The 26,724-nt window shown below is 37.0% G+C and overlaps 2 protein-coding genes across 4 annotated transcripts in view; both read right to left on the bottom strand.

The window, feature by feature from the left end:
* Window positions 1–11,063, bottom strand: part of SLC17A8 (solute carrier family 17 member 8) — a 36,246-nt gene extending 25,183 nt beyond the window's left edge. The window contains exon 1 of one of the 2 annotated variants that reach the window (XM_021552730.4): window positions 471–11,063. In XM_021552730.4, coding sequence (XP_021408405.1) covers window positions 471–571 — 101 coding nt within the window. In that variant the 5' untranslated portion in view covers window positions 572–11,063. The remainder of the gene's footprint in view (window positions 1–470) is intronic. The other variant, XM_085568947.1, reaches the window with a different exon arrangement.
* Window positions 11,064–11,219: 156 nt separating this feature from the next.
* Window positions 11,220–26,724, bottom strand: part of SCYL2 (SCY1 like pseudokinase 2) — a 34,221-nt gene continuing 18,716 nt past the window's right edge. Inside the window, exons 10-19 of one of the 2 annotated variants that reach the window (XM_021552901.3) lie at window positions 24,509–24,520; window positions 24,255–24,377; window positions 22,870–22,983; window positions 22,291–22,423; window positions 20,408–20,526; window positions 19,703–19,803; window positions 19,096–19,162; window positions 18,887–18,973; window positions 17,658–17,777; window positions 11,220–17,070 (exon numbers count right to left, since the gene is read on the bottom strand). In XM_021552901.3, the coding sequence (XP_021408576.3) occupies window positions 16,420–17,070; window positions 17,658–17,777; window positions 18,887–18,973; window positions 19,096–19,162; window positions 19,703–19,803; window positions 20,408–20,526; window positions 22,291–22,423; window positions 22,870–22,983; window positions 24,255–24,377; window positions 24,509–24,520 (1,527 nt within the window). In that variant the 3' untranslated portion in view covers window positions 11,220–16,419. The remainder of the gene's footprint in view (window positions 17,071–17,657; window positions 17,778–18,886; window positions 18,974–19,095; window positions 19,163–19,702; window positions 19,804–20,407; window positions 20,527–22,290; window positions 22,424–22,869; window positions 22,984–24,254; window positions 24,378–24,508; window positions 24,521–26,724) is intronic. The other variant, XM_021552902.3, reaches the window with a different exon arrangement.

The following is a 26,724-nucleotide window of genomic DNA, read 5'->3' as shown; positions in this document are numbered from 1 at the left end:
TATTCAATACATTTTCTCTTACTGATTTGGAACAAGTTTTTAAAAACCCCAGACATGTAATTTAGGAACATTAGGTCTAATTTTAAGAGTGGCATCATTGAGAATGTTAATTCTAACTAAATTATTGCTTTTTCTCATGCAAGCTAAACCACAGAATTAGTCACATTTAATTATTTAAAGGTTTTTTAATTAAACAGTTCTTCAAGCTTTTCTTAATATTAGAACATTATTTCATAATTTATTTTCACCTTCCTTGTTTAATATAAATAATCTATGATCTACAGTCATATGCTGTTGTAAGTGCTCCTTTTACATCTTCTGTCTTACAGCAAGCTGTCTCACTCTCTCTACTCTGATATTAATTTTGCAACTCAATAGTCTGTTTTATGTTTATACATTTTTTCTATACTGCATTTCTCTTAATAAATTGAATCAATGGACGTGTCTGGGAATTTTCTGTTGGGTTTTACCTTCTCAGATTCCCCAGCGAGTCACTAATGGTGTTCTTCACCTCTTCCTTTCCTGGGTTAAAAAATCTTTCTTTCAGTGAACCAAGCCCTTTGAAAGGCATTTTGTCTTTCTTCTTCAGTAAATCCCTTATGTTAACGAGTATTCACTTCTGCTGTCATATTTCCCAATGCCAGAGCCGGGAGCCTTCACCAGTCCCTTCCGTGACCTCTGCAGCAACAACCAGTTGCTCAAGAAAGGAGTAGGTAAAAAAAAATAATAAAAAAAAAAATAAAGTCAGATCTCGCAAAGCCAGAAGGGAAAAGCTGTGGAGCGAAGCCCCCCCAGAAGCAGCGAGGGCCCTTGGAGCAGCTCTGGTGCTGGGTCGGTCCCAGCACAGGGCTGCAGCTGCAGGGCTGCGTCCGGGAGCTGCAGGTGCTGCTCAGGCCAGCGTCCCTGGCAGGACGTGCTGCCTGCTCCGCTGGCAAACCTCAGCGTGCCTCGCTGGGGCTCATCCTCAGCGCATCCCTCCCTCCCTCCCTCCCCTGCCTCTTTCGCACCGAGATCCTGTGCAGGGTGGTGCTATAGTAACAGACACAATACCTGTCCTCGAACCACTCCAGTTCACTAATAAGACCTCATCTATGGCAAGGGCCAGAAGTTGATTAAATATTTACGAGTTCTTTCTGCAGGGAAGGAATTACTGCAAGCTACAGTTCCCATTCACTGTGTACCCCCCGCCCAGGGGAGGCCCTCTGCCCCAACACACTTGCTGGTTTGAACCCAAAGCTGCCTTCCCATGCCTGGTCATTTATTATTGATGTTGCTGGGCCCTTGAGCAGACAAACATGGAGGGGCATTGGTGCTATGCTGTTTGAATAAGCAATGGAAGACCAGTCATAAATTGAATCCATTGCATTTTTGAAAGACAAAGTGGCTCAAAGAGGTGAGCCAGTCTAACTCAGTGTGACTCCATGACAACAACACTCTTCCTGGTGTGGCAGAAAGGACTTAATGAAAACTCTTGGTGAAATGCAGCCTGCCACTCCACTCCTCATGCCTGCACATTGGTTAGAGTCAAATGAAGAATTTCTCCTTTTGGCAAGGCCTCAGATATTGGATTTGGATTATGGACAGTTAAGAAAAAAAGAAAACAAAAACAAAAAATAAAACAAAACACACACCAAAGAAAAAAAAAAAAAAGCCCAAAGCCACAAACCATTTAATATATTGCCTCTCCTATCAGTCTCTCTCTTTAGGTGAAGGGGAAGGCAGAAACTCTGTAGATTGTCACAAAAACAGAGATCTTTCTGTTTGGCACATTACCTCACTCCTACAAGGAACGTAAAATTAAGAATCTGTCAGTGCCTCATCAGGCCACCAGCACAGTAAGAACTGACTTCCCCTGGAAGTCCCCAGCCAAGAGTTGCCATGTGGAGGGCAGGCAGCTGCCCACCCACCAGCCCCAGCTCCTGTTGTGCCCCAGGCCACCTGGTGTCCCTGAGCCAGTGGCTGTGACTCTGAAACCTCCCCCCTGCCCTACACTTCCTCCTGTCCCTCTCCTTCCAGGCTCAGGGGCCACACTTTCCCCCTAACTTCTGTTCAGAGCTTGGTCTACCCAGACTCTGCAGAACTAGAGAAGAAAAATGAAACCCAGAAAGAGATTCCTCCAGAGAAACAAACCAGATCTGAATTCTTTTAACTTAAAAGCTCTTCATTTAAATTCACATTAAAAACACTTCATGGGTGTTTGAACTGAGTGAGTAGGTCTGAGTGGGATGTAAATCTGGACCAAAGCTGTGCAAGGACTATCCATGCATCACTCCATTCCTCTCCTAGCTCCTTGTAAGGGCCCACAATCTCTGGGTATTAGAATTCTCCATAATACAAACATCAAATGTCTGGATTATCCCAGCTCCACTTTGAGGAAGGCAATTTTGGAAAATACATTTTCTCAGAGTTATGTGAGGCAGGCAAGCAGCTTTCACTGAAATCCTTTATTCCTAGTATGAACCAAGAGGGAAGAAGATAGAGGAAGGAAGCATACTTGGAGCTGAGTTTGGCTTTTCTGCAGTCCCTTTTGTTGCAGCACTGGTTAGAGTATCTTTCTCCTTTTTGAATAATTCATGTGACGTAGACAAGTGTTGGCTCAGCACAGCCAACACATTTGTCCCTGCAGAACAGTCCTCCCATAGCAAGCATTTAGAACATGAGCACCTCCAGATCTCAGCACTACCTATCTACATGCCTCTGGCAGGGCTTCTCTGGGCGTGTTTCTCTCTGGGCGTGTTGAACAGCAACTGCTCTCACTGCCAGCTCAAGGACTGACCAGTGACCCTCTCGGCAGCACATCCCACTGCCCTGGGAGCAGCTGCACCTCCTCCCCCATCAGGCTTGCATCTGGCCATCTCCAAACTGAGAAAAAAGGAATTCCTCCTGGTTTCTCACTCCAGACCCCTAATCCTGGTTTACCATTGGGGTGTGTGGACAGGCAAAGCAGTGAAGTCACCACAATGGCAAGGCCCAACATGACCAGGTGTGCACATTAAAGCAGCCTCTCCAATTTTCACATTGAAAATGAACCCCAACAGGCCAGCTGTCAGACACCAGGGGCACATATGGGTTTGGGAATATATAAATGTGAAACTACAAAACAAAACTGTCTTCCATGTAAACAAACATGTATTTTCTGGCATTTGAGATAGTATTCTGAATGCTCTTAAGGCAGCTGAACACCTGAAACCATGGGAGAACCTGTCTCCAAACTGGAAATGGTGCAAACTCCAGTCCAAGGAATTGACTTTGGAAGGCTGGAACTCAGGTTGGGAAGTGATGTTCAAAACCCATACCTGACAGCAGCTTTGGGAAATAGGGTTTTATCTTGCCCATCTGTCTGGTCTTCTGCTCCTGGTTTTGATAAAGAAAGCACAGAGCAACCACAAGAAAGGAGTTATGCTTAAAATGTGGTGTTTTGTTCACTTATCCATACATTCTCTAGCTGCACTTAGCACAGTGAAGTCTGTCCTCCATGCATTTGGGGCTGATTCAAGTGGCTCCCTCAGAGATGTATCTTAGCTGGCCCCTGGCAGAGTACGTTCCCCTCAAGGATGCAGAGGTCTCTCATTAGCAATACCACTTGCCTCGCCATTAACAGAATTACACATTTCTCACAGCAGGTTTCCTCTCTCCCTCCTCTTACTCTTGGCAGTCCTTCACTTCCTGCATGCCAGCAGTGCTACAGCAGTAGCCTCTTTTGAATTTCATTGATCCTATGTCTAAGGTGTAAAAAAGTGTTACTCACTCCTGCTTCTCTGTGGGGAAGCAGCTCGACAGGAACAGTGCTGCTTCTCTGCTTCCTCCTCCTCAGGCTCACAGAGTAACAAACTGCCTGGATTCCAAAACACTGCTGCAGAGACTGTCAGAGCAACTTGGCAGTGCCCTGCTCCTGCTGGGGCACCATCCACAGGGGCACTACCCAATTCCCAACAAGAATGTGCTGGAGGAGGCCATGGCTTGAGACCTGCGGGACTAATCCCAGCACACATTTTGGAGCATCAGCTGAGGAACTCTTCCTTCCTAAGACCTAACATGATAACCCTTATAGACCAGCTGTCCTTGTTACTATATTTTTCTTTCCTGTTTTAACCTGTGCACTAATTTTTTTTTTTTCAGAAATTACAGCACATTGTGATTCTCCTTTTGGTATCTCAGACCTCTCTAAAACACAATATATTACATAATTTCATTTTAAGTCGGCTGTTAGCAAGCTGGGGCTAAGTCCAAGACACAGCATTTGCCTGCACTTGTAAGAAAATATTTTGCAAAATTAAAACTATATGGCTCACATAGCTTGTGGATACTACTGAAACTACAGACTCCTATCCCCAGAGACAACTCGTAAGTGTATTAAAACCATATTTTAGACCAAATAAAGACCTAAACCAGCATGCAGACAGCCACTGCTGAGCACTCATACACTGTCACTAACCTCAGATGTTCAAGAGTAAAGTGAGCTGCAAGAAAACTTGAAACTGGTCAAGTGCACATACAGGAGATGTGCCTTCCTAACAAGAGCTGTGCCTTGCAGACACAGGGCTTGATTCAGAGTGGTAGCAAGCTCTTAAGAAAACCAAGCTTGCAAATACCAGAACTAGCAATAAACATAACTTAGCTGGAAGAATACTTTCTACAGGTAAATGCAGAAAAGTAAATGTACACCCCTAGAGTCTGTCTAATTTGTTAGTTATTGCTTTTGTTGAAAAGCCTTGAAATACCATCTTTAGGCTGTTCCTACCGATGATTCCTCAACATAACGGACAGGGTAAAATCTTTGCCACATTTAAAAGAGATTTCTGCTGCTGCTTTCAGTGCAGACTGGATAGCATACACATTTCATGTGCTGATTGTCTTGAAAACAGTCACTTCTCCCAATGCTTGTAAAATATAGAATTTTGATCTCTTTACAAATATTAAATTATCACAGTAATTGAGAGGGAGGCAGTCAAATTTTAAGTCTGCTGAATTAACATAAAGGATGCATCACTTTGTGCTGCGCTCAGCCTTAACAATAATCAAAGGCTGCTGGACTCCTCAGGTGGAAATACACAAAAATAACTTTGTCAATTTTTAATCAGTTTCTTTTCTGTTCAAGGCATGTGATCACATCCTCGCTGCTTGCGAGATGATTTTTAGATCATAATTTGCTCTTGTTATTTGGAGGAACCTTCTTTTGTTAAGCAAGATGTCTTTGCCTTTTTAGCTCTTACCAAGAGCTCAAAGGCTAGAAAATCTAGACTTACTCAACTTCCTCATCACAGTCATTCAATTTAACAAAATAGTAATCTACAACAAAAAACAAACACAGAGAAAACAAACATTCCAATAAGAGTGTTAAGACTAAATTAAATCAAAGCTCAAGCAGCTGTCCATCAGCAGCAGCAGGGTTTAGAGTAAACAATTCATCTTGTCCTTCAGATTTGGAAACCTATGGCTTTATATCTACAATTTTCTGCCATAAATGAAGATAGATTCAAAGACTTCAGAATCCTGATCTCTATTTTATCATATATGAAATCTGAGTGCTTTCCTGCCAGATTAAAATGCTTCATGTTGAGTCAGCCCAAATCAAATTGTCAGATGTTATGTTAATTAAGTACTAATTTCTAACCTTACACTGTAAGAGGGCTCTTAAAACATTTCTATGTGGAAAGATCCTATGTGAAGTATGTCTGTTCTTCCCCAAAAAGAAAATGCGCAGTTTCTATACCATTGCACTCGTATAGATGTATTTGATGATGATTTCTGTGCATACAGGAATGAAGTTTGTTAATTAAGAATAGGTCCTTTTTTCCTTTCACAAAACTCTGTAAGGAAGGCCTTGCAGCTGGACAAGAACATTTCTATAATGTTTGAAAGTTACTTGAAAGTTTCTTGGGTTATAGTGACACCTTATGGCAGTTTTATTGTACCTTACAGATCATTTTGAAATTAACATTTTATAGCCTGGCACTATCAGTAAGGAACTGCTTTGATGTTTTTAGAAATCTTTTAGTTACAAGTTACTCAAAAGATCATTTTACCTCTTCAAATTTGTGTTTTCCCTTTTCCTCTTACTAGAAAAATACATTTTACAGTCTTTGGTATTATCTTCTCTCCATGTTTAACAGATAACCTATGCCAGGCAATACAGTTAAAACATACTATTCCTAACTAGCTGTGTTGATATGCAATTTGTGAATAGTCTCTTACTTGATTGATTCACTGAATTATAACATGTAGCTCATTGTGTTTCTCTAATCCTAGATCTGAACTCTGTAAAAGAAAACATCATGATAGAAGTTAATGAACTTTTTTTCCTTTTAAATACTTTTGGAAACTAAAACTGTGGGACATGATAATAAAACTCACTACTACATGAAGATCAGAATTTATAAAACCTGCCTTCCTGGGGCTCTCCCTTATGTGAATTTTCCAGTGTCTAACCAGAGCTATCTCTACCTACAGCTCTTCCCTCACCTGAAATGCAAAGTTGGTCCTTCTAATGAGGCAACAATTACCATGAAACTTACATTAATTGTTTATCTTTGGTATTTTAATAACACTGTCATCAAACAAGGGTGGAAACTGGGTAACAGGTTTGAAGTTGCAAAGGGCTGAGAAGGAATGACAGAGAAGGATAACTGAGCAGTCACATTAATCTTAAAAACAGAGATGAAAATCTACAAATTCTCAATCTGAATTGTTAATGCTGAACTGCAGTTAGAGCTTAGTTATGTTAGAATAAAATAAGCTCCAGAATATCTTTCACGTAACCTTTTCTTGTTTTAAAATTGACATAGAGACAGCTTAAAATTATAAACATTTTTTTCTTTGCGCAAGATACTTGTTTTAAATCAGTATCTTAAGTGTCAACTGTTAAATCTACTAACAGATGTCAGTGACTAAATGTGTCAAATCTCTTACAATCTATAAATTAAAAAATTAAAACCCACATGCTTTTGCCTTACTTTTAAAGGTATTTCCATTGCTAAGCTAGCTGAAATCACTGGCTAAACACCTAGCATCACCTGCAGCTGTTTTGAAAGAATGGAAAGGAGACCAGCTGTATTTCAATTTAAACCAGCTTGTTTTTCAAAACTAAGAAACTGAGCAACACAAAAAGCAAAACCTCTTCCCTCACAATGCCTGTATTAAAACGTACTGAGGAAAAATGAACTTAAACAACTGCATCTTCTTGAAAGACACAGTGACTAGTAACTTCAGTAACTAGTAAGTTCAGGACAGTATTTTAATAATGATTACTCTTATTCAAATAAATTTTGTTTTAAAACACACAGATTTAATACATTTCCTTCCTAATGTCTCTAATCTTTATGTATATTTATAATTTAATATTTGACCTACCTTTCATCAGAAAATGTCTGCTACGGCAAAACAGGGAGTGGAGGAAAAAATGTGACTTATTCAAATTCTTCATCACAGTCATTCAATGTAACAAAATAGTAATTTATAAAAAAAACAATCACAGAGAAATAAAGCATTCCAATAAGAGTGTTAAGACTAAATTAAATCAAAGCTCAAGCAGCTGTCCAGCAGCAGCAGCAATAGTTGTCAGGACCAATCAGGCTCTTGCATAAAACAGCATCCACCAGCACTCCCAGCACAGGCTGCAGGAATGTGTAGAGAGAAGGTGGACAGGAGACAACTTCAAAGAAAATAGGCCCAACTCTGCAGGGTAGACACTAGATACTCTAGCATTTTGCAGATGACAGTTTCCACTGTCCTTCCTGTTTTGGGGTTTTTTTCCCCTCAGCAATTCCCTGAACTCTGCCTCTCTGCACTGAAGTGTTGTTGTATCACTGGGGCATCTGGATTCAATAATCTTTCGGGTCACTCACCTGCAGCTGCTTTTAACATTTCTACTTCAGGCTCATGCTGCCTGTAGAACAGAAGACAAGGCAAACTGATGCCTACTCATCAGCACACTTCACTGTCTTGCCAGAGCTGGACCATCAGGCTGAGGTGTAGAGCCCCATGTTAGGTTCCCTTCTGCAGCCCCTCATGGCATAGTAACCATCTCCAGCTGAAAAGCAACAAGCCCAAAATTCAGGCTGTCACTGTCATAAATTCAGTATTCCTTTACCAAGCATCACCAGAAAAAGGCAATTGTCAGAAGACCCCAAGATTTCCCCCTCCTTCTAATTCCACAGCCATGCACTGCTTGGGAGCACTGATGCAGGAAAAAAAAAAATCAAAGAAAAAGTAGATGCAAAAAATGGCTTCACCAGAAAGAGCCTGGAAAAGCTGCAGGAACATGCTCCAAAGGAAAATTCTGACAAAGGAAGCACTACATGTGGGATTGAGCTCAGTTAAATTGGAAATTATTCTCTTCTGTGTGAAGAGAGACACAAAATTTAAGACACACTTATTTAATCTCTGCAATGTGCAGGAAATCACAGCTTTATCCTACCTATGTCATGAATAGAATAACATAACACTTCCTACCCAGCAGCCAGTTAATGATCTGGTTAGCTTAAGAAATATTTTGTGTTTGCTAAATCAAAGAATTTCAGCTGTATGGCTCCAGTTTGCAAAATGTGGCAATGAAGATATTGCAACAGGTATTTGCTATTTCACTGCAAATCTTTTATTTGTAATGGTTGTAAATCAGTAAGACTCGAGCAATTAATTCTTTAGGAAGCATAAAACCAGTAAGGATTCAAACTGAAAAAGAAAAAAACCCAGCTGATTTATCAGTTTCCTGCTTGCCAGATAATAAAAAATAGATAAACAATAATTTAATCTTGCACAGAATTATTAAAATGCTAGTACTTTACACCGAAATCACTCCAGTTGCAGAAATAACATTTAATATCAATCAAGTCAGAAAATTACACATAAAATAGTTCTGTTGTAGTTTTATAGAACAGTTCAAGAATTTAGGCACAGCTTGTATTAAATTGTATATAGTTCTACAAAAACTTTAACTTTTTTCCTATTTTGTAGCTAAGTAGAGCCAGGGTTTGCAGCATAAGGCTATTTGAGGAAGGTCTACAATTGAAGCTCCCATTCAATAACAAAAGTATGAAAATTATATTCTAGTCTAATTTTATTTTTTCCTGATTCGTCTGCTTTGATTTTCTAAGATTTTCATCGTAAGTCACAATCATTGTAACACACAATTATTTTTGGAAATTCTTAAAAAATAAAAATAGTGAAAATATCTATCTGGTGCCAAGTTAGGATAGATTCTTCAAGTGAAACTTACAGTAATTACAGAGGCATCTGATTGCTTCATTAGCAATTTCTTATTTGCAATATTTGAAGTCACTGCTGTGACATTGGTTAAAATACTTATTAACAGCTTTGGTGCCATAGGTAAGCATTTATTTGATCTGCATGGCAACAGCAGGAGTCGCAATTCTAGTTTTTTTTTTAGTTCTCTGCTCTAATATTTGATTTTTCTGTTCAGAAAATAAAGCAGTAATTCTGTGTGGTGTTTGGTTCTGAAGTCACCTGCTGGAAAGCAAACTCTTCAAGGTTTTGATTTCGCTTACTCTTAAAAGTACTAGGTTGCATCAAGGAGACACAGAGACTAACATGAACAAAGGTTGCCTGTGCCATAACTTCAGCTCCCAAACCCCTTGCTTTTCAGGTAAAAGATAACAATGTTTTCATTGATGTAGTTACAAATGGAGATTCTTCTTTGATTATTTGGCTAATTATTGCAGAAGAGTGTAAAATCTAGTCTTTTGACTAGATTTTGTTGTGCAAGAAATGAAGCATTTTAAGAAATTCCATCATAAAAAGCCAAATAATAATTAAGGCACAAGCAAGACAATGAAAAAAACAATCTTTAAAAAATTGGTACATAAATATAGGTAGGTCATTAAACTTCTAAATTTCTAAGTTTCCAATCATTCCACACCCACCCTGCCTTCATTTTCAGGAAGAAACTGCAATAGATCCGTAACAGTATAGTTCATAGGCAGGTGTCCAACAGAGGAAAAAATATGTTTTTTAAAAAAGTCTAGGGTTTAAATTCTTTGTCTAGAATACTTACTAAATTATTTCAGAGCTTGACTAACTAGTATTTTTTGAGCTGTTCTTGGGTTTGTGCATGGGTAGGAGTATAAACTGAATTCCTGCTTTGTCAGTTTGGCACAGGAAATCAGAACTCACCTTGTTACCTTATGAACCATTTTGCAATCCTCTGAGCAACTGCAGTGGTCTCCAGCTGGTAACACAGCTCTACAAATGCTGACATAAAAAAGATTAATCTAAAATTCTGGTGTATAACAAATCCAAAGGTTGGACTAGAGATTTTTAAGTGATGAAATACAGACACTTAACTGCCAATATCAAAGGATTCTAGGCAAAGAAAAAACATCCGCAAATATTACCAGCTTCCCTGTCTGAAATCTGGATTCATGAAAGAGTTTATAAAATGTCAACTTTACTCCACAAAAAACCAAGCCAGAACATCTAGGTTTCAGCATGTGAAACCTTCTAGTTTAAGAAACAGGTAGGAGTTATGGATCCTACCAATATCCAGGAATGAAGAGACAAAAAGAACATTACCAGGGTGAAGGACACACCAGTCAGATCAGGACTGTGATTAGCTGAGCAAATTAAGGCAGGCATTTCCTCAGCAGGGAGCTGGCAGATGAGAGGACTGTGCTCATTCGATGGATTCAGCTGTGGAAGGAAAGGGGCTGCTGTCATCCTCAGCAAGTGAAAACAGAACTGAAGCCAGCTGATGCTACCTTTCCATTTTCACCTAATCTATCTTTTTGTTATTTTACTCTCTTCGCCCACACCATCTCTGGCCAACAATGATGTTTCTGATCAGATCAGACATCAGATGTCTTGTACTTGAATAATTTATACCACACAAAAAGCTGAGAATTTCATTTCTTCAGAGTGCTGGCAAACTCTAACCTGCCAAGGCAGTGTATCTTGAAACTCAGGTTTAGAGAAAGGGCTGGTTTCTGGGTCAATGAGCTGTGAAAATGCAAATTGACATCACTGTGTGTCATCAGAAAAAGTAAATGCTAATTTTAGAGGCAGCTAGTGTAGCAATTTCTCCCGAGAACTTTAATCCACTGCATGAAGCCAATATGTGATGACATTTTACAAATGTCTGGACAGCGATCTCTAACTCGGAAATACACGGGATAAAATGTATTTCAAACAAAATGTACAGGGGAAAAGTTTTCTACAGAAGTTACTGTTAATTTAGTGAAAATTATCAATAAAAATATCTTCCAACATGAAAATATGAAAATTTGTTTATTTCCATAGGCAACCTAATTCAGAGTACAAAGTGATATGTATTTCCCAAAACTGTCACTGTACCTTTTACATAGCTTTAAAGTAACTGATCTAAAAGTTGATACAAGAATAATTTTGGTTTTGAAAAGCTGTCCAATAAACCAGATATACACTAATGCCATGCTATGACAGTTCTATTTATGAATCACAGCTGACACAACAACAGTATCACTATAAATCTCATGAGAATTTTAATGTTTTACAATGAGAACATAAAACTGCCACTAGTAACAGAGACTGTACAATTAGACAAATAAACAAGTATTAAATATTTTGCACAAGGCCTGAGTTCACTATAACACATTTTGATTTACAGCTTCATCTCAGAAATCTGTACAGCAGTTAGACCTATTCCAGAGAACTTGAAGACAATACAACTTCAGGGCTCATTTGTTACGTTGATACAAGGGTGAAGCCTGAAAGGCAAGAGCATTTGGTGTATGAATCCAAGGTTTTACTGCCTTGTGTAATTTTCTTGAAAAGCAGTCAAAATCTAATGGAAGGTAATGTACAAGGCAGAACCTCACTTGCAAATCAGCTAACTCATCTGAAATTCCCTAGATAGGTTTCCTCACAGCTTTCCAAAGGAAAATTTCACAATGAATATATAAAATGCAGCATATCTCTTAACAAAGAAAAAGAAGGGTTACATACACAACAGGGTCTTTTTTCTGTACTCCCTTTCCCTATGCTTCTTTCATTGGAAATGGCACAAATCACCAATATCCCACCCAACCCAAATAAAAAAAACCCTAATCAGTAAGCAAAGGTCACTCCAAAGTCCAAAAACTTCATTGTAATGCAAGATCCAGTGTTCATAAACTTATGTTTAAAAAACTTTCCTTTTCTGCTCAAGTTACACAGATGTAGGCAGACTAAGCATGTATTATTTACAATAGATAACACAAGTATCATATAATTCTTAGCCTGTATGGAAGCTTTATCAAATTTGATTCAAATCTAACTTCTCCTTTAATCTGTTTTTTGGTGCAGTTGAACTGAAAAATCTCAAAATCCTATAACCTAGAATATAATCACATTTACCTGTCTACAGACACAGATAACATTACAACAGAGGTTATAATACAAAAGTCAACATACATTTTTCTTACTTTAAAAGGCAATCAAGGTTTTTGTTAAGGTTCCACATAAATGTGAACCAGTTGTTGCTAAAAAGACAAAACAGAAAAGGAAAGTTTTAAAGAATAAGGCTTGAAATGTTGTGTACCTACACATCCAAAAATTCACCCTTTTACTTGGGGTACTCAACACCTGTGTAAGGCCACAACTTCCCCACAACATTTCTTATTCACAGTGAGGAGAACATAGTATCTTCATTAATAAAAAAAACTAGTATCTACCACGCTCCCAGTAAAATTCCTCTCCGTATCTCCCAAGTAATTGGTGGACTCCTTTACTTTCAAAAGACTCCAGTGGTACTGCTGCTCTCCTGCAGAAGCAAGTTCCAAGGGCTGTTCTGTGCCTTACACCACTTGTGTGATGAAAAGGAACAGAAGATTGGTTCCCTCCTCCAGTGACACCTGTGCCATTTCATTCCTGGCTTTTCTCAAGATTCAGAACAAAGGGTTTCTAAGCTAATCTGAAACTCAGTAGTTTTAAGATTCTCCATTAGCCCAAGTAGAGAAGGTTTTTCAAGCCTCTTTAATACAATCCTTCCCTCTAGCAGGACTAGTTTGTTTTCTGTGACTGAGTTTTGAGAGGATGTTTCAGACACTTTCATACTTAAACCCAAATGGAACCAAGAGCTCAAATATGGAAAACACTGCTGTCTTGGTGCAGTCATGTTCATTTAGCAAACACCAGAGCAGCCAAAGCACAACTGATGTAAAATGTGCAGCTATTTTCACTTAACTTCTTCTGTAGAAAACAAAATATAGATGAATCACTTAAAGAATAGGAGCTTATGCCCTTTCCTTTACCTCCCCTTTACAAACGAATGTAAACTAGATGGGCTGGACACTTCAGCCCAGACCCTGTCCTCATTTCCACAGCAGAATGAACACATGCTCACAGTGGGTGAGCAGAGTGGGTACACAGTGGCTGCTTTGATGATATAAAATGACAGGCTTTCACATTTTTTCCTTTAAATTAGGTTGAATATGAAGGGCAGAAATTTAGTGTAATTTACTGTCTTCCTCAAGGCATTGTAAAGAATAACTTATTACTAGGTTACTATTTAATTAACAGCATTTGTAGTTCCTTAATCAGGTACCAATTTCAAACCTGTTCTCTGCTTTACTTTACATGAGGACTAGGCAGACCCTCTACTTCAGGCCAAGCTAGATGTAGCACTACTTTCCATCCAAGTTCAGCCACAGGGGGCTCTTGGAATACCCACATTCTATAACATTGTCCTTTCTCCTCTGTCTTTCCCAAAAACCAACCTGGATGTGAAGCACAACTCCTGCTCTCAAACAATTCATTCCGGCCACAAAACAAGTCTTCCAGCCTCTTGCATGGCTTCAGAATCACAACTTTTAAGTGATCAGTTGGCCAAGGATTCCTAAAGAAAAACTATGGTAGCAGGAGCCAAGTAGCACATGGCCATTGTGACTTACCTCTTGCAAGTCCTCTTTCCTTTAAGTTAAGAAGAAATAATTCAAGAACTTCAAACACACTGAGTTTCCTGACAGACTAAGCAAGAAGCAACTATGGGACTAGAAAAGGGATTGGGCTCACTGCTTTTGGTTTTTTTCTTAAATTTTTAAATAACTGGAAGATTTAGTTAGAGCTTCTTTAAGAAACCTTTCTAGTTTTCTTTGTTGTTCTTCTACTCTGGACATTCTGAAAATTACGGCAAACAAGAGAAATCAAAGTTATGCTTTCAAATATAAATGGAAAAACGTTCTATTGCTCAAGTCAGAATTACATTTCAATACCATTTCATAAAAGAGCTTATTTTAATTTGAACCTGTAGGATTTTTTTTTTTTGTTCTTACAGAATAGATTATGTTCTGGTATAGCCCATGCCAAAAGCACATACCCCAAACTGCACAGTTTAGGAGGCCCAGTATATGAAATCACATCAATTTTTTTTCCACTTTCCCTGCAATAGGTTAAACTAAATCCAGTTCTGAAAAGCTCCCAGTCCAGTGAGATCAGCGACTGAAACCCCAGATCAGGACACTGACTTTAAGACTGCCTTTGCCATAGATGTATTAATTTAATACATTGTAGAGTCCAATTAGATGTTTTTAATATAAACTTATTTTCAAATAATTTAGAGGAATGCAGATTCAAGTAATTCTTCAAGGGCTTCCCTTAGGTTACCCTAAGAAAACACAGCTTCAAAGGGTTGACATAAAAGAAAATATGAAGTATGATTGAGAGTGTAGAGTGCCAGCAACCATAAATAAACTTAAATAGTTTAACAGTTGTAGTATAGTACTTAAATCTACATGGATATTTTAACATAACCTACAATGCTTACCATGAATATTAACAGCATATAAGCATCACAATGTTTTCCAGACCACAAATTTATTGGTCCCAGGTATTTTAAAATAATAGGACTAACACAGCAGCTATAATACATGAAGAATTCTTTAAGAAATATGCTTAATGCTATCATGGCTCAGAACTGTGGACATATAACAAAGTACAAGTCATTTACAGAATAAGGCCCTTTGGTTTCTTAAGCAGCAAACAAAAGCTTCTTCAGTGAAAAGCTTGGAAAAATAAAGCAGGTAGGCTTTCTGTAAAAAAGGTAACTAGTTCTTTCCTTCTCAAAATAACCATTTATAGTCTTCAAAATACTAGGTAAGAAGGCTCTTGAAATTCTTAGGAAAACAAAATTTAAAACTCAACAGTAGTATCTGGCAGAGCAGAGATTCCACCATGGGCAAGCTGAACATACACCTTCTGGAAGTAGAAGAAACTACTATTTGGATTTCTGGAGACCTTTATTGAATTTAGAATAATACAATAAAAAGGATCTGCAATACCTGTGTATTTATCATACTCTAGAGCTTACAAAACCATATTTGAGAAATCACTTCATGTCAATCTATCCTTCATAAGGACTTGATTTAAACCGAAAGTAAAATGAAATAGTTCACTCCATCAAGGCAATTTATGGCAGTCTGCTTTTTCAGAAAACCCTGTGCAAATTGTATAATTGTCTCAATTGAGCCAAAAATGATTAATTAATTCAAGACATTTCTGTGTAACTGAGTAATGTGTGTTTCGTTACACAGTTGGGGCAGTCAACATGTGAATTTTACATTTACATTCATTTTTTGAAGTTTCATAAGTACAGGGGTTTTTTCACATCAGTTAGAAGCAGTATCATACTAGCTAAAACAATGGAATATACAGTAAATGTGATGAAATCACCACATGTATTTTAAAATCCTGCTTAAGTGGTATGTTGCTTTTGCTATGGGGCTTGTAACAAGGATCTGGCATTATAAAAGAGATTGTAAACCAGCATGACCTTTGAAGCAGTATTCTTACTCTGTCCCAAACTTGAATCAAATTTTAGAACAACTTCTTATACCTGATGAATCGTGTTATATTTACTACCACATTTATTACATTAGCTTACATGAGAGAAGAAAGTCAGAATATGCTCCCTTCTTAGTCTCATCCACAGTTATTGGTTAGAGTGCTTTATCTATAAAATTTGGCTACCAAAATTTTTAGGCCAGAGTAAGAATTTTCTTTTGCTAACTGTCATAGGTCAAAATAACAGCTTGTGATAAATTCAGGCAACAAGAGTAATTCTCCAGGTTTGCATCCAATAGCAGCATTATCCCATAAGCATTTTTGCTGAACTTAAAATTTTGTAGGAAATTTCACTGAACTTGACAGAGTTCACCTCTGAATAATTTCAATACTTATTTTTCCGATTAATATACACATCCTACCTTCAGCACTCTCATGTTGGTAAAGAGACAGGAAATCTTTAGCATGTAAGATGACTTTGCACTTACACAATTCCACTGCAGGAATTCCACCAGGTGAATGAAACATCAGCCTTTTTTCTTGCCCAAAAGTCTTTACTTTGCTGGGTTGAAAGTTTCCCCAAGTCATACTTTTATTAATCAAAACAAGATGTTAATCAGCTTACCCATGATCCAAATTTCATCAGTCTTTGAAGGAAGAAAACAAAACACTTTACCCAAAAAGATCTTTTAAGTCATTGCTAGCTGAGCTGCTGTTTGTCATTGTGTTTGCTGGTTGTGCGAAGTTCTGAGGAGAAAAGAAAGGATTACCCTGTATACCAAAGCCTGGCTGTGCTATCATGTTCATCTGAGGTCCCAAGGCTGTACTGCTCGCATTTGGGGACCCTGGTGGTGGCACAAACTGATTAACCCACTGGCTTGATTTCTGTTGAGCCAACTGCTTCATGCTAACTTTGGGTTTTTGAGGACCAAAAAGATTATCTAAAGCAGACATATCTGGGGGTCTGTTTTGTTGTGTCAGTGGAGAGATTGCAGATGCAGCATTCATAGGACTGTAATTTGGCATATTGGCAGGTGGTACCATGTTCATCTTGTTTGCTCCTGTTGCACTTGGACCACTGAAGAAATTCTGAGTAGCAAGACCTGCTCCCATGGTGAATCCAGCAGTCTGAAACCCCATACTTGTATTTAGTCCATTTGTCATATTTCTCTTTGTGTTGTCAATGGGCGATGAAAATCCCATTCCAACACCCATAGAAGGAATGGAAGAGAAGCTGTTTGAAGATGCAACTTGAGCTTGGTTGATAGGACGGCTGGTCAAAGATGACATATTATCTATCAAGGTATCTGTCAAATCTTTTGTCTGCAGAACACATAAAATGAAGTTAAATGTTTTACCTGTACATACACTCTGGCAACAGTATTTTGTTGTTACCCCTGCAGACCTGGTATTAGTTTTTCAGAAATTAGAATGCACTGCATGAAATTGGACATGAAATGTAATAACACACAAGAGAAATTACACTACTTGTATTCTTTGCTACTTAGAACTAATTGTCATGCAGCTTTGACATCTAAGACTACACACAAAGCACTGCTGTGACTGTTTGCTTAAATGCCCCATTCCTATTCCCAAATCCTATATATACTTCCTTAATAAACTCTTCAGAGAAAGGGCATACTAAGAAAGGTTTTTTTCCTTATCTAGTACAATGACCTTCTGATAATAATGATACCCTTGGAAACTCTAACAATTTAAAAAGTGGAAATATTGCTAATGATGAAAATGAAAGGCACATGAAAATTTAATATAGCTTCTCAGCTGTACCAGTGTGCCACCAGAGAAAAAAAGTGACTCACAGGAGGAAAAAAAATGCTAAATGCATACACAGCCCTTGAAAAAGCATCAGAGCCCCAATGGAAACAGTGCAGTTGCTTGTTCTCTCTCACCTGCTTCACTGGAGGTGTTATTGTAGTTGCTTGGGGCTTAAGAGGTTGCTGGCTTTTCAGTTTCTGTGCCTGTTCTTGTTCTTTAGCTAACTTTTGCTTCTCTTCCAGTGTAAGTGAGGCCTTTAAAAGGGAAAGTACTAGTAGTAAGTTGCACAAAATGTTTATTCTGACATTCATATTTTTTTATTTCATACTAACACTGTTTCAATAATATGTGGTAAACAATACAATTATTTACACAAAATAAAAAGTCAGCAGGTGAAATATACTATAATATTTACCATATTGCTAGAAAGTACTTTAAGCAAATATAGTATTAAGAGCAGCATAAAGATAAATTTGGGTAGATGTCAAATAAAAGATAAATATCAGCAAAACCACATTAGCTTTGTTTCCTTAATATTTGGTATAAGAAAAAGTGTACTTCAGTTTTTGTTTTTATATGGTTACTAACTTGATCTAGAAATGCAATTGACCATGGAGTTGAAAAGGGAATTTCATTTTAAAACTGCTCAAGCGTCTTTTGAGGATTTTGACTCCACTTTTAATAATGAAGGATGAAATAATTAAATCATTCCCCCTTAGTGTAAAATTAATGCAAGGATTCAGATAATTAGAAGAAGGAATGATAAAGCATATAGATTCTGGGGAGCCATTTCCATAAATCTTAGTACGAAAAGAATTTTACAATACTTAAAGCTTATGTTTACTGTATTACTGCTTATATTTTATCTTCTGCTATGTTTTTCCTTCACTTCTTGTATTTAACAACATATTGAATGCTTTCACTTAACTTTGGAAGGTACAGTAAAAGTTAGTGTCTGCTACTACTTAAAACTCTACATTTTATCTTCATTTCTCTTTATCATTTTATCAAAAGGATTCCTATTTTACGTTTCCTATCTATATCCAGTGGTGAGGTTTCAGTTTCATTTAAATCTATAATTAAGGAGAAATAAAATTACCACAAATTTACAATCCTAATTGCTGCCTACTTCAAACAAAGATATTTTCAAGGAAAGGCTTACATTGAAATTGGAGGATATGATTTGAATGTTTTTCATGGACCTTCTCAAGTGACTATATAATGTAATGTGCTATATATAAAAACAGTTAATTTTTCTACTAAAGCTTTAAATATGGTACCTATTTACATACACACTTTTTCTCCTATCAGCCTTGTATTAGGCAGATGGAGGAAAAAAAAAACAAAATAAAGTAAAGCACACCTTTCTCTGTATTGATGACATCTCATTCTCTTTACTATCAGATCCACTAGTTAGAAGGTCAGTTCCATTATTGAATACCTTGTCAATCTGTTAAAGTTCAAAGAAAAAAACCTTCATTATTTGAAATACTGTAATTTAAACTATGTAAATATCAACTAAGTGATCTTAAATTTCAATATTCTATGTGTAAGTTACATATTGTTACTTACTTGATTGCCTGTACCACTAGATCTTGCCTCTTCAGCCCCACTCATTTGGTTGGCTATGTCCAAGGATCTACATAGTACAGAGTATATTACAACAAGACAACTTTGTATCACATTCACAACACTAATCTAACAACACAGATCATTCTTCTGCATTTAAATAACACCAAACAATTGCATTGAGAGCAACCACTTCTATATAATGCCTTCAGGAGACTGGCAAATGTTCCTATGCTAAATAGCAAACATCTCCTAATAATTTCCCACGGTCTTAATTTCTCCCTTTGAACAGGGTGACCCGGATTTCCCAAATTATTTTGTGTCAGAAATCTCACCTCATATCAGGCCCCACAAAATAGCTCCAAATACTTCAAAATATCACAGCCTTCTAAAAGGCTGCAATGTTTATGTTTCTCTGATATGGTTTATTTCTTAGCAACTAAAGGAAAACAGCTTAGCATATAGAAGCAGATCTCCTAACAACTGTGCTTATCTGAGATAATTCTCAACTACTGAACTTAGAATTACCTTATTTTTTATTGCTGTGGCTAGAGTTCTCTAACATTTGCCAAAAAATGACTACTTCTCCAATAAAAACATTAACACTTACTTCTGTTGCTCTTGCATGACATGGAGTTGCTCAAGTTTTGTTTTATGCTCTGCTTCCAATCTATTGAGCATATCTCTTATAACACAAATAAAAGAATTGAACTGGAAAAAAAATACATAAGTTTGAATTTTGCAGGGATGGAATTCAGATAGGTGTAACTTAGCAGGTAATACCTCAAAAACCTACAATACACAATGTAAGATAAAGTGTAGATTTTTAAATGGTTTATATTCCACCTTCGTTACCATGCATTAGGTAGATTATTATAAGCAGAGTGCATACTGAAACAGGGAAAAATACATGCCACTAAAAAAGTGAAAAGAGCCAATGCAGACAAAACCTCCACATACAAGTATTAGCAGTTTAATTTGCAAGCAAACAAACCAACCTATTATTCCCTTTCCCAGTATTTCATAGCAATATAGCATTTTATTTTAATACTTATTATGTTAGTAGCTAACTGCTTTTGCAGGGTATTTGGAAGGTGACAGTGTTGATTTTGAAATTTTACACCTGATCAGTTAAATACACTAAAAAATAAGCTTCAAACACAGAAATACTGTAAAATTGGGAAGCATTTTTCTATTGCTTATTTTCACAAGAGACACAGAAATGCAGTAATGTATGAATTTTTTTATGACAACAGATTAAATTTATTCTCTGGTAATTGTCAAGGAAAAGCATGCAAAACAGTCATGTTCCTACCTGATTGAGATTAAGATTGTTCTCAATACTAAGAGGAATCAGATGGGGCAGTACTTTTCCTGCAAGCTGCTCTTTGGTAATTCCCAACTTCTTGTGAGTAAATGTACATTTGTAAATACCTAACACAGAAGACCAAAATAGGAGAAATTGATAAGTTTGGTAAACAATGTGAACAAACTCGAAGTAGCACACTCATACATGTATTGATCATCTGAGTAACCACTGTGTCTGTGTGCAAGCAGGGACAAACACGACCAAGAGAATCTTAAAGGCTATGTACTGATCCACAAGAAACAGCATGAGGCTTTGCTACAGTTCAGAACAAGATGCCCAAATTCTTTGCAGCTATGAAACCTGATATTAGTGAATGTATTGTTTTGGCCAATTATCTGAGAATATACATCTTTGAATAGACGATGTGCAAGTCATTTGCCACAAACTGACACACTGCCACTTGAGGAATCAAGCTGCATCAACTAAGGATGAGCTCTCTCCTGGCACACTACAGGTAGCTAGGATTAACTATCATCCTGCTCTCTGATTTGTTTTTACAGACACTGTTAGCTAGAAGGTTTGGACTGTTACAGAACTTATGCATAATCTTTATCTGTTTTAAAATCACTGAGAAAATAATCCTGGCAGGCATGAGAGACCCAGTGTCAAGCCTAAACATTCTTGTGTTTAGGTATTTCTGACAGGAAGAGTCCTCTGCTTAAATAGTCCAGGTTCTGGTGGCAAACACTGAACATATGAGCATAAAAGACACAGCAGCTTTCCTCACTTTCTATGGCAGTAAAACAGAGCTGTCACCAAGACAAAGACGGGGAAGGATGGTATTGTGATTCTGGAAGAAAGGAGAGCCTAAGTACATAAAACTGATTTCAGCCCATCATTTCCAAAGTAGGATTCACTCCATCTGAGTAGAATTCAGAATTAACACAACTAAAGCAAAAAATAGAGTCTTATTCTTAGATAGCAAATAAAAGTCAAAGCTGGAAGGGTTAAAGGAAACAGGCAGTTTCAGATCAGTATATATAAGATGCCTTCTTGCTGCTTTTGAGCAAATAAAAATAATGCTGCCATCACATATTAGTACAGCATTTAATGAGGGTTACTAGCAGTGCAGCTGAGCTGTTACAACTGGTCTACACTACTTTGGTGTCAGAGGGAGAAGTAGTCACTGTCTTCCAGACTTGGCCAAGGAGTCACAACTGTTCCTTGGCAGTGGCTCTGGTCATCTAAACTCCTTAAGTCCACTCAATTTGCTAAAACCACACATCCTATAACAGGCAAGCACTACATGGCAGTAGGAAAGCTCAAATGGGAATGAGTTTCCCCTTCCAGAAGTAACAAGCCATTAGATTTTGTTAGTTATTTTGGGAGACCTCACCCAGACTGTGTTCCATTTCTGCCCACAGGCACAACTGTGTGCCTAAATATCCAACAAAATGAGTCTAACAAAACCTGCAGTAAAGAACAGCAGATTTTACCATCATTTATAGCATCTCCTATGCAAGAGTGGTAAAAGAAGGCAACAGTAACATGTCAAAAGCTCCAGCATCTGAAAGATGATAGTTCATATGGTCCTCCGAAAAAAAGCCTCTCTGACTCTGTGAAGCACTCAGTCCATGTAAGTGTCACAGCCCAAGAACTGCAGTGAGTACTCAGAACTGCACCAGGCCCCGAGGATCGAAAATATATGTACTAGTGTCCAAATGTCATACATAAGGTAACTGAACAGGGACATACTTAAGAAACAGAAAGTTTTTAATTTTTAATAGTATTTCAGGAACACACTATGTAAACATGTTCAATGGTAACACAGAAAGCTCTCAGATTTACAGTATCAAAGAACAAAAGACAAAGTTGGAAGTAACAGTTACCTAAAATACCCATGAGGACTGCAGGTTCCTTTGATGGAATTTGTTGTAGAAAAGGTAAAATATCATCAAGCACAAACCATTTATCCAAGTACTCCAAAATCTTGCCCAAACACACTAGTGAGTTTACCCGGACCTGTGAAGCATGATAAGAATTAAACAAACTTTATTTATAGAAAAAAAAAACAAACCAAAACAAATTTACAAAACTTGTAAGAAAATCTTTGTACTGAAAAATTCAAGACAAGTTAAAAAATGCTTTTGTATCGTGAAAGAAAAATGCTTGTTTTTATGCTAACAAAAACTTAGTTTTCTCCATGGCAGACATTGCCAATATGTATCACAGTGGAACTCACTTCAGTAATTTTCACAGTATTACTAATACAGTAATTTGTTAACAAATTTAAAAATGGTTAGAGCAAAGAAACAGTGCTTCTGCACTTTTAAGAAGTTTTTAAAAAATTCAGTAAGAAATCAGAACACAATGATTGGCTTTTCTTTAAAGACACAACACTGTAAACCTAAAGTAATTAAAGGTTGCAACATTTTCTGAACATTGGAGAATGTTACTATGATACTCACAGCAAGAGAAGAAGTTTGCAAACATGCATTTTTAATTCTTGGAATTAATGAATTCTTCATTGATGGGTAATCTATTAAATTTGCAAATGTGGGAATTATGTTTAGGCAAAGCTCCTAAAAAAGAAATCCACATAAGTTTAAAAAGAAACATGCATATTTATTATAAAATTAGTACTAATATAACTCAATATCAGTTTGAAATGTCTTCTTAAGCTTTCCTCTTAAGGAAATATTTAAGGAAATATGTTCAACTAAGCTACCCTTAATATATCAGACTCACTTAAAAATAGCTAGAATAATGAAGCATCATGTTATGCATACAGAATCTTCAAAAATACAATTTCTGAAAAAAAGAGCATTCATAAATTAATAATATTTAAATAGCAAGAATTTCTTGCATTTTCACAAGGCTCCTTTATACAAAACTCAGCTTTTACTGCAACAAACTATCAATCTCCTACATAAACCAAGAAAATTTCAGTGAGTACTATCAGTAATACTGCAGTACAATGATAGACTCAATGATAAAATATCATGTCAATATAAACCATACTTTAGCAACAGAGAAAAAGTAAACACACAATTTCAGCCCAGTCTCAAAAAAAAAAAAAAAAAAGACAGTAATACTAAGTATATGCTGTAAGTAAACACCTCAGTAACCAAAGTACTGATGCAGAAATAAACTCATGACTGGTACTTAGAAACAAAAATCAAAAATCTTTGTCTCTAATATTACAAAGGCTTTGCAAAGGCAGAAGTCACATCTGATTATCCAAAACCACCTTTGAGAAATATTTAGTTTCTTTATCTCTCACTCCTGAATGTTTTTGGGTAACTGGAAGTTAATTGCAGTTGAATGATTAAAAAATATTCCCAGAGGAACATTAGAAAGGTAGAGAAAGCCTAAGAAGAAGGAAAAAAAAAACCAAACATGGCTATATAAAATATCACCAGAACGAATATTAATATGATTTTACAGCACATCAGGTCTCCTGAGGTAACTGTCAGCATAAATGTTCTCACCAGCAGGAGCTCAGAATAAGCCACCTCTCACAGACTGGTACAAGCATGCATGCCTGCATGGTTTCTGCTGCACAGGCAGTGAAATAGAAATGCATATCCTACTTTCTGCTATGGTGGCTAGTAGGAATCTAAGGTAAGAGCATTAGAACGGTCAAGTGGTTACCTTCCCAGAAAATAAGGGAACTAAGTTACACTTTACCAGAAACAAATGTTCTTTAATAAAGCATTCATCTCTTTCAACATTCAGGCATATCATACAGTTTTATCTTTTCAAGTGAACAAACACATGAGTATACAAAAAGTTGGCATGTCAGCTGAAAGAGGAAAAAGAAAGTTTTAAATAAAGGCTGTAACTACTATACCTGGATCTGAATTGAAGGTGCCTCCAAGGCTCTATAAACCATTGGTAGAACGCTGTTCTTTATTTCATCTGGTGGAGTTTTGGTTAGAAGCAAATCCATTTTTTGCAGGAAGATTAACAATATCTATTCAAAGAAAGACAATTCAGAAGCCAAAAGTTTTAACTGCAAAGGATATATTTACAATTTAAAGTGTGGTGTATCATATCAAAAAACTTCAGAAGTTTTCTTATAACTCAGTAAATGTGATCACTTACCATGTTGCTTGCCTGAAGGCATGGAAGACAAAAAACACTTTAACATGTTATTGCATTTTAAACACAGCAAAAACAAATCAAACAAAACAGGCATGTTCTAGACTAATTCTTCTGAAATAATAAATCATAATGACTCAGTAAGGAGTTCTAGTTTCTACTTACAAGAACTTATAAATAGTTCTTGTTTCACTTAATGGTCTTTTGTTAAAATATACCCACAGAAAATTTTTATACATACATCACTGTTACAAAAGCTGAACTTCCAAAAAACTGTAACTCAAATTCTGTCCTCAAAGCACTTGATCACAACTCCATATACACAACCTGTATTCCATGTGTCTTAAATCAAAATAGGGACATAATAAAAACAATATTATGGCTACTAGATGGACAAAAAGGCCTTTAGTCTATTTAATATGGAAATCGTGTATCATAAAATTAAAAATACCTCAAAATATTCACATCACATTAACTTAAAAAACCCCACTAGAATAGCATATATGCATAGTGGGATCTGTCTTGTTTAAGAGGAGCCATTTAAAGGTTAAATAAACACTATTTTAAAACACTTGGCCAGCTCAGGCTCAAATACACAGCACTGCGTAACTTATAAGATTCATATCACAGCTCGGATAGGTGCTAGAGGGGACAGTGAGGATCCATTGATGGTAGAACTCCTTTCAGAAAATAGGTTAAATTGGATGGATAAATTATATTTTAAAATATCACATTTAAAGCAAAAAGTCAAGTATTTTAGAGCAAGACTTAAGTTTTTGTCTAAAAATACATGGCAATCAATGCTTCTATGTCAAATAAACAGAAATATTGAAGTGTAGAAAGAGAAATGTACAAGGACCCCATTACAAATTTCCCCCTTTTATTTATTCCCCCTTTCTCTTTACAGAGAAGAAAAATAGATTTTTATAGTGCAGTTAATATGTGTTTTCTTATTGGAAATTTATAATTTCCCAAACACACACAAAATCATTCACTTATTCCATGAACAGTGATTCTGATGTAATAGGCCCATATTTGAGACAATCGGGGTGAAATGGACAGGACCAATTTTAAAGCTACATTTCATGGTTTTCTTCAATACACAATGTTTGTCTTAAGCTTGAGTTTTTAAGACTTACATGTTCTCTTAACACCTGTTCTTCTCTAATAACCCTAACCATGTAATATTGTGGAATTACAGTTTCTAGGTTTAAGCTTCTAGGATCCTATTTGATACTTTTTATCTATTTGGGTAAAAATCAAGACGGTACAGTCACAGATGCATACACACCATTTAATTGCTGCAATTAACAGCAGCTGCACCCTAAGTAATAACGCTTCATTCATTAATGCAGAGCCCAGTACTTGCCACGAAACACTTCTGTGCAGTGAATTAGAAAATGAATTTACAGCACATCCTATGCTGTCTAGGGAATCCTGTAGATACAAATTAAGGGTTTGTCTTGGAAGTTATGTCAGAATAAACTAGGATGTTAACATACAACACACATTACTCCACACTAACCCCAAGGAAAAGTTTATCTAAATATTACATTTTCATATTATGAATTCCCTTACAAAAAGACATTAAGAACACTAGCTAAATTTCTTCATATTGAACTAGAGTAGCTTTCCTATGATGCATTTATTTCCTAATCTGGATATCTTACTAAAGTCAAGCAACAGGCCCCTCATACAAATCTGTAACATCTTGAAAGAGTGTTTGGAAGAAACACTGGCATCCTCCCTGAATACCCTTCTTTAGGGGTTACAAGCACACAGAAACTAGACATTTCTGCCTTGTACAGAGATTGTCACACCTACGTCAGAACTCATCCCTGTATGGGCCACCAACTGTTCACTGTTAGTTTATTATCTTACTGTAAGACTGATACCTTCTCTCTGTGAGTTCTCACAGGCAGCTCCTCACAACACTGACTCCTTTTCTTCTGCATGGCTGGCTGACTTCTTCTTGTCCCTAATACAAACACCTGACCCTTTCAGTCCCCAGCAGCACAGACTGACCCTTACAGTCCCTAACAAAACCACCTGACCCTTGCTCCTCACAGCAGCAGAGCCAACTGACTCCAACTCTCTCTCAACCAGCTGAGCCACTCTTTTATAACCCATCCTTATTGGGCCATCCTATTAAGGGCAGGGCAGCTCCTACTCTTTGATAATTAGTACAGCTGCAACTCCTCAGGGGCAAGATTGTCTTC

This window comes from Lonchura striata, chromosome 1A, assembly GCF_050655825.1.
Source record: "Lonchura striata isolate lonStrDom1 chromosome 1A, ASM5065582v1, whole genome shotgun sequence".
NCBI lineage: Eukaryota > Metazoa > Chordata > Aves > Passeriformes > Estrildidae > Lonchura > Lonchura striata.
This window is presented reverse-complemented; position numbering and strand designations above follow the sequence as displayed.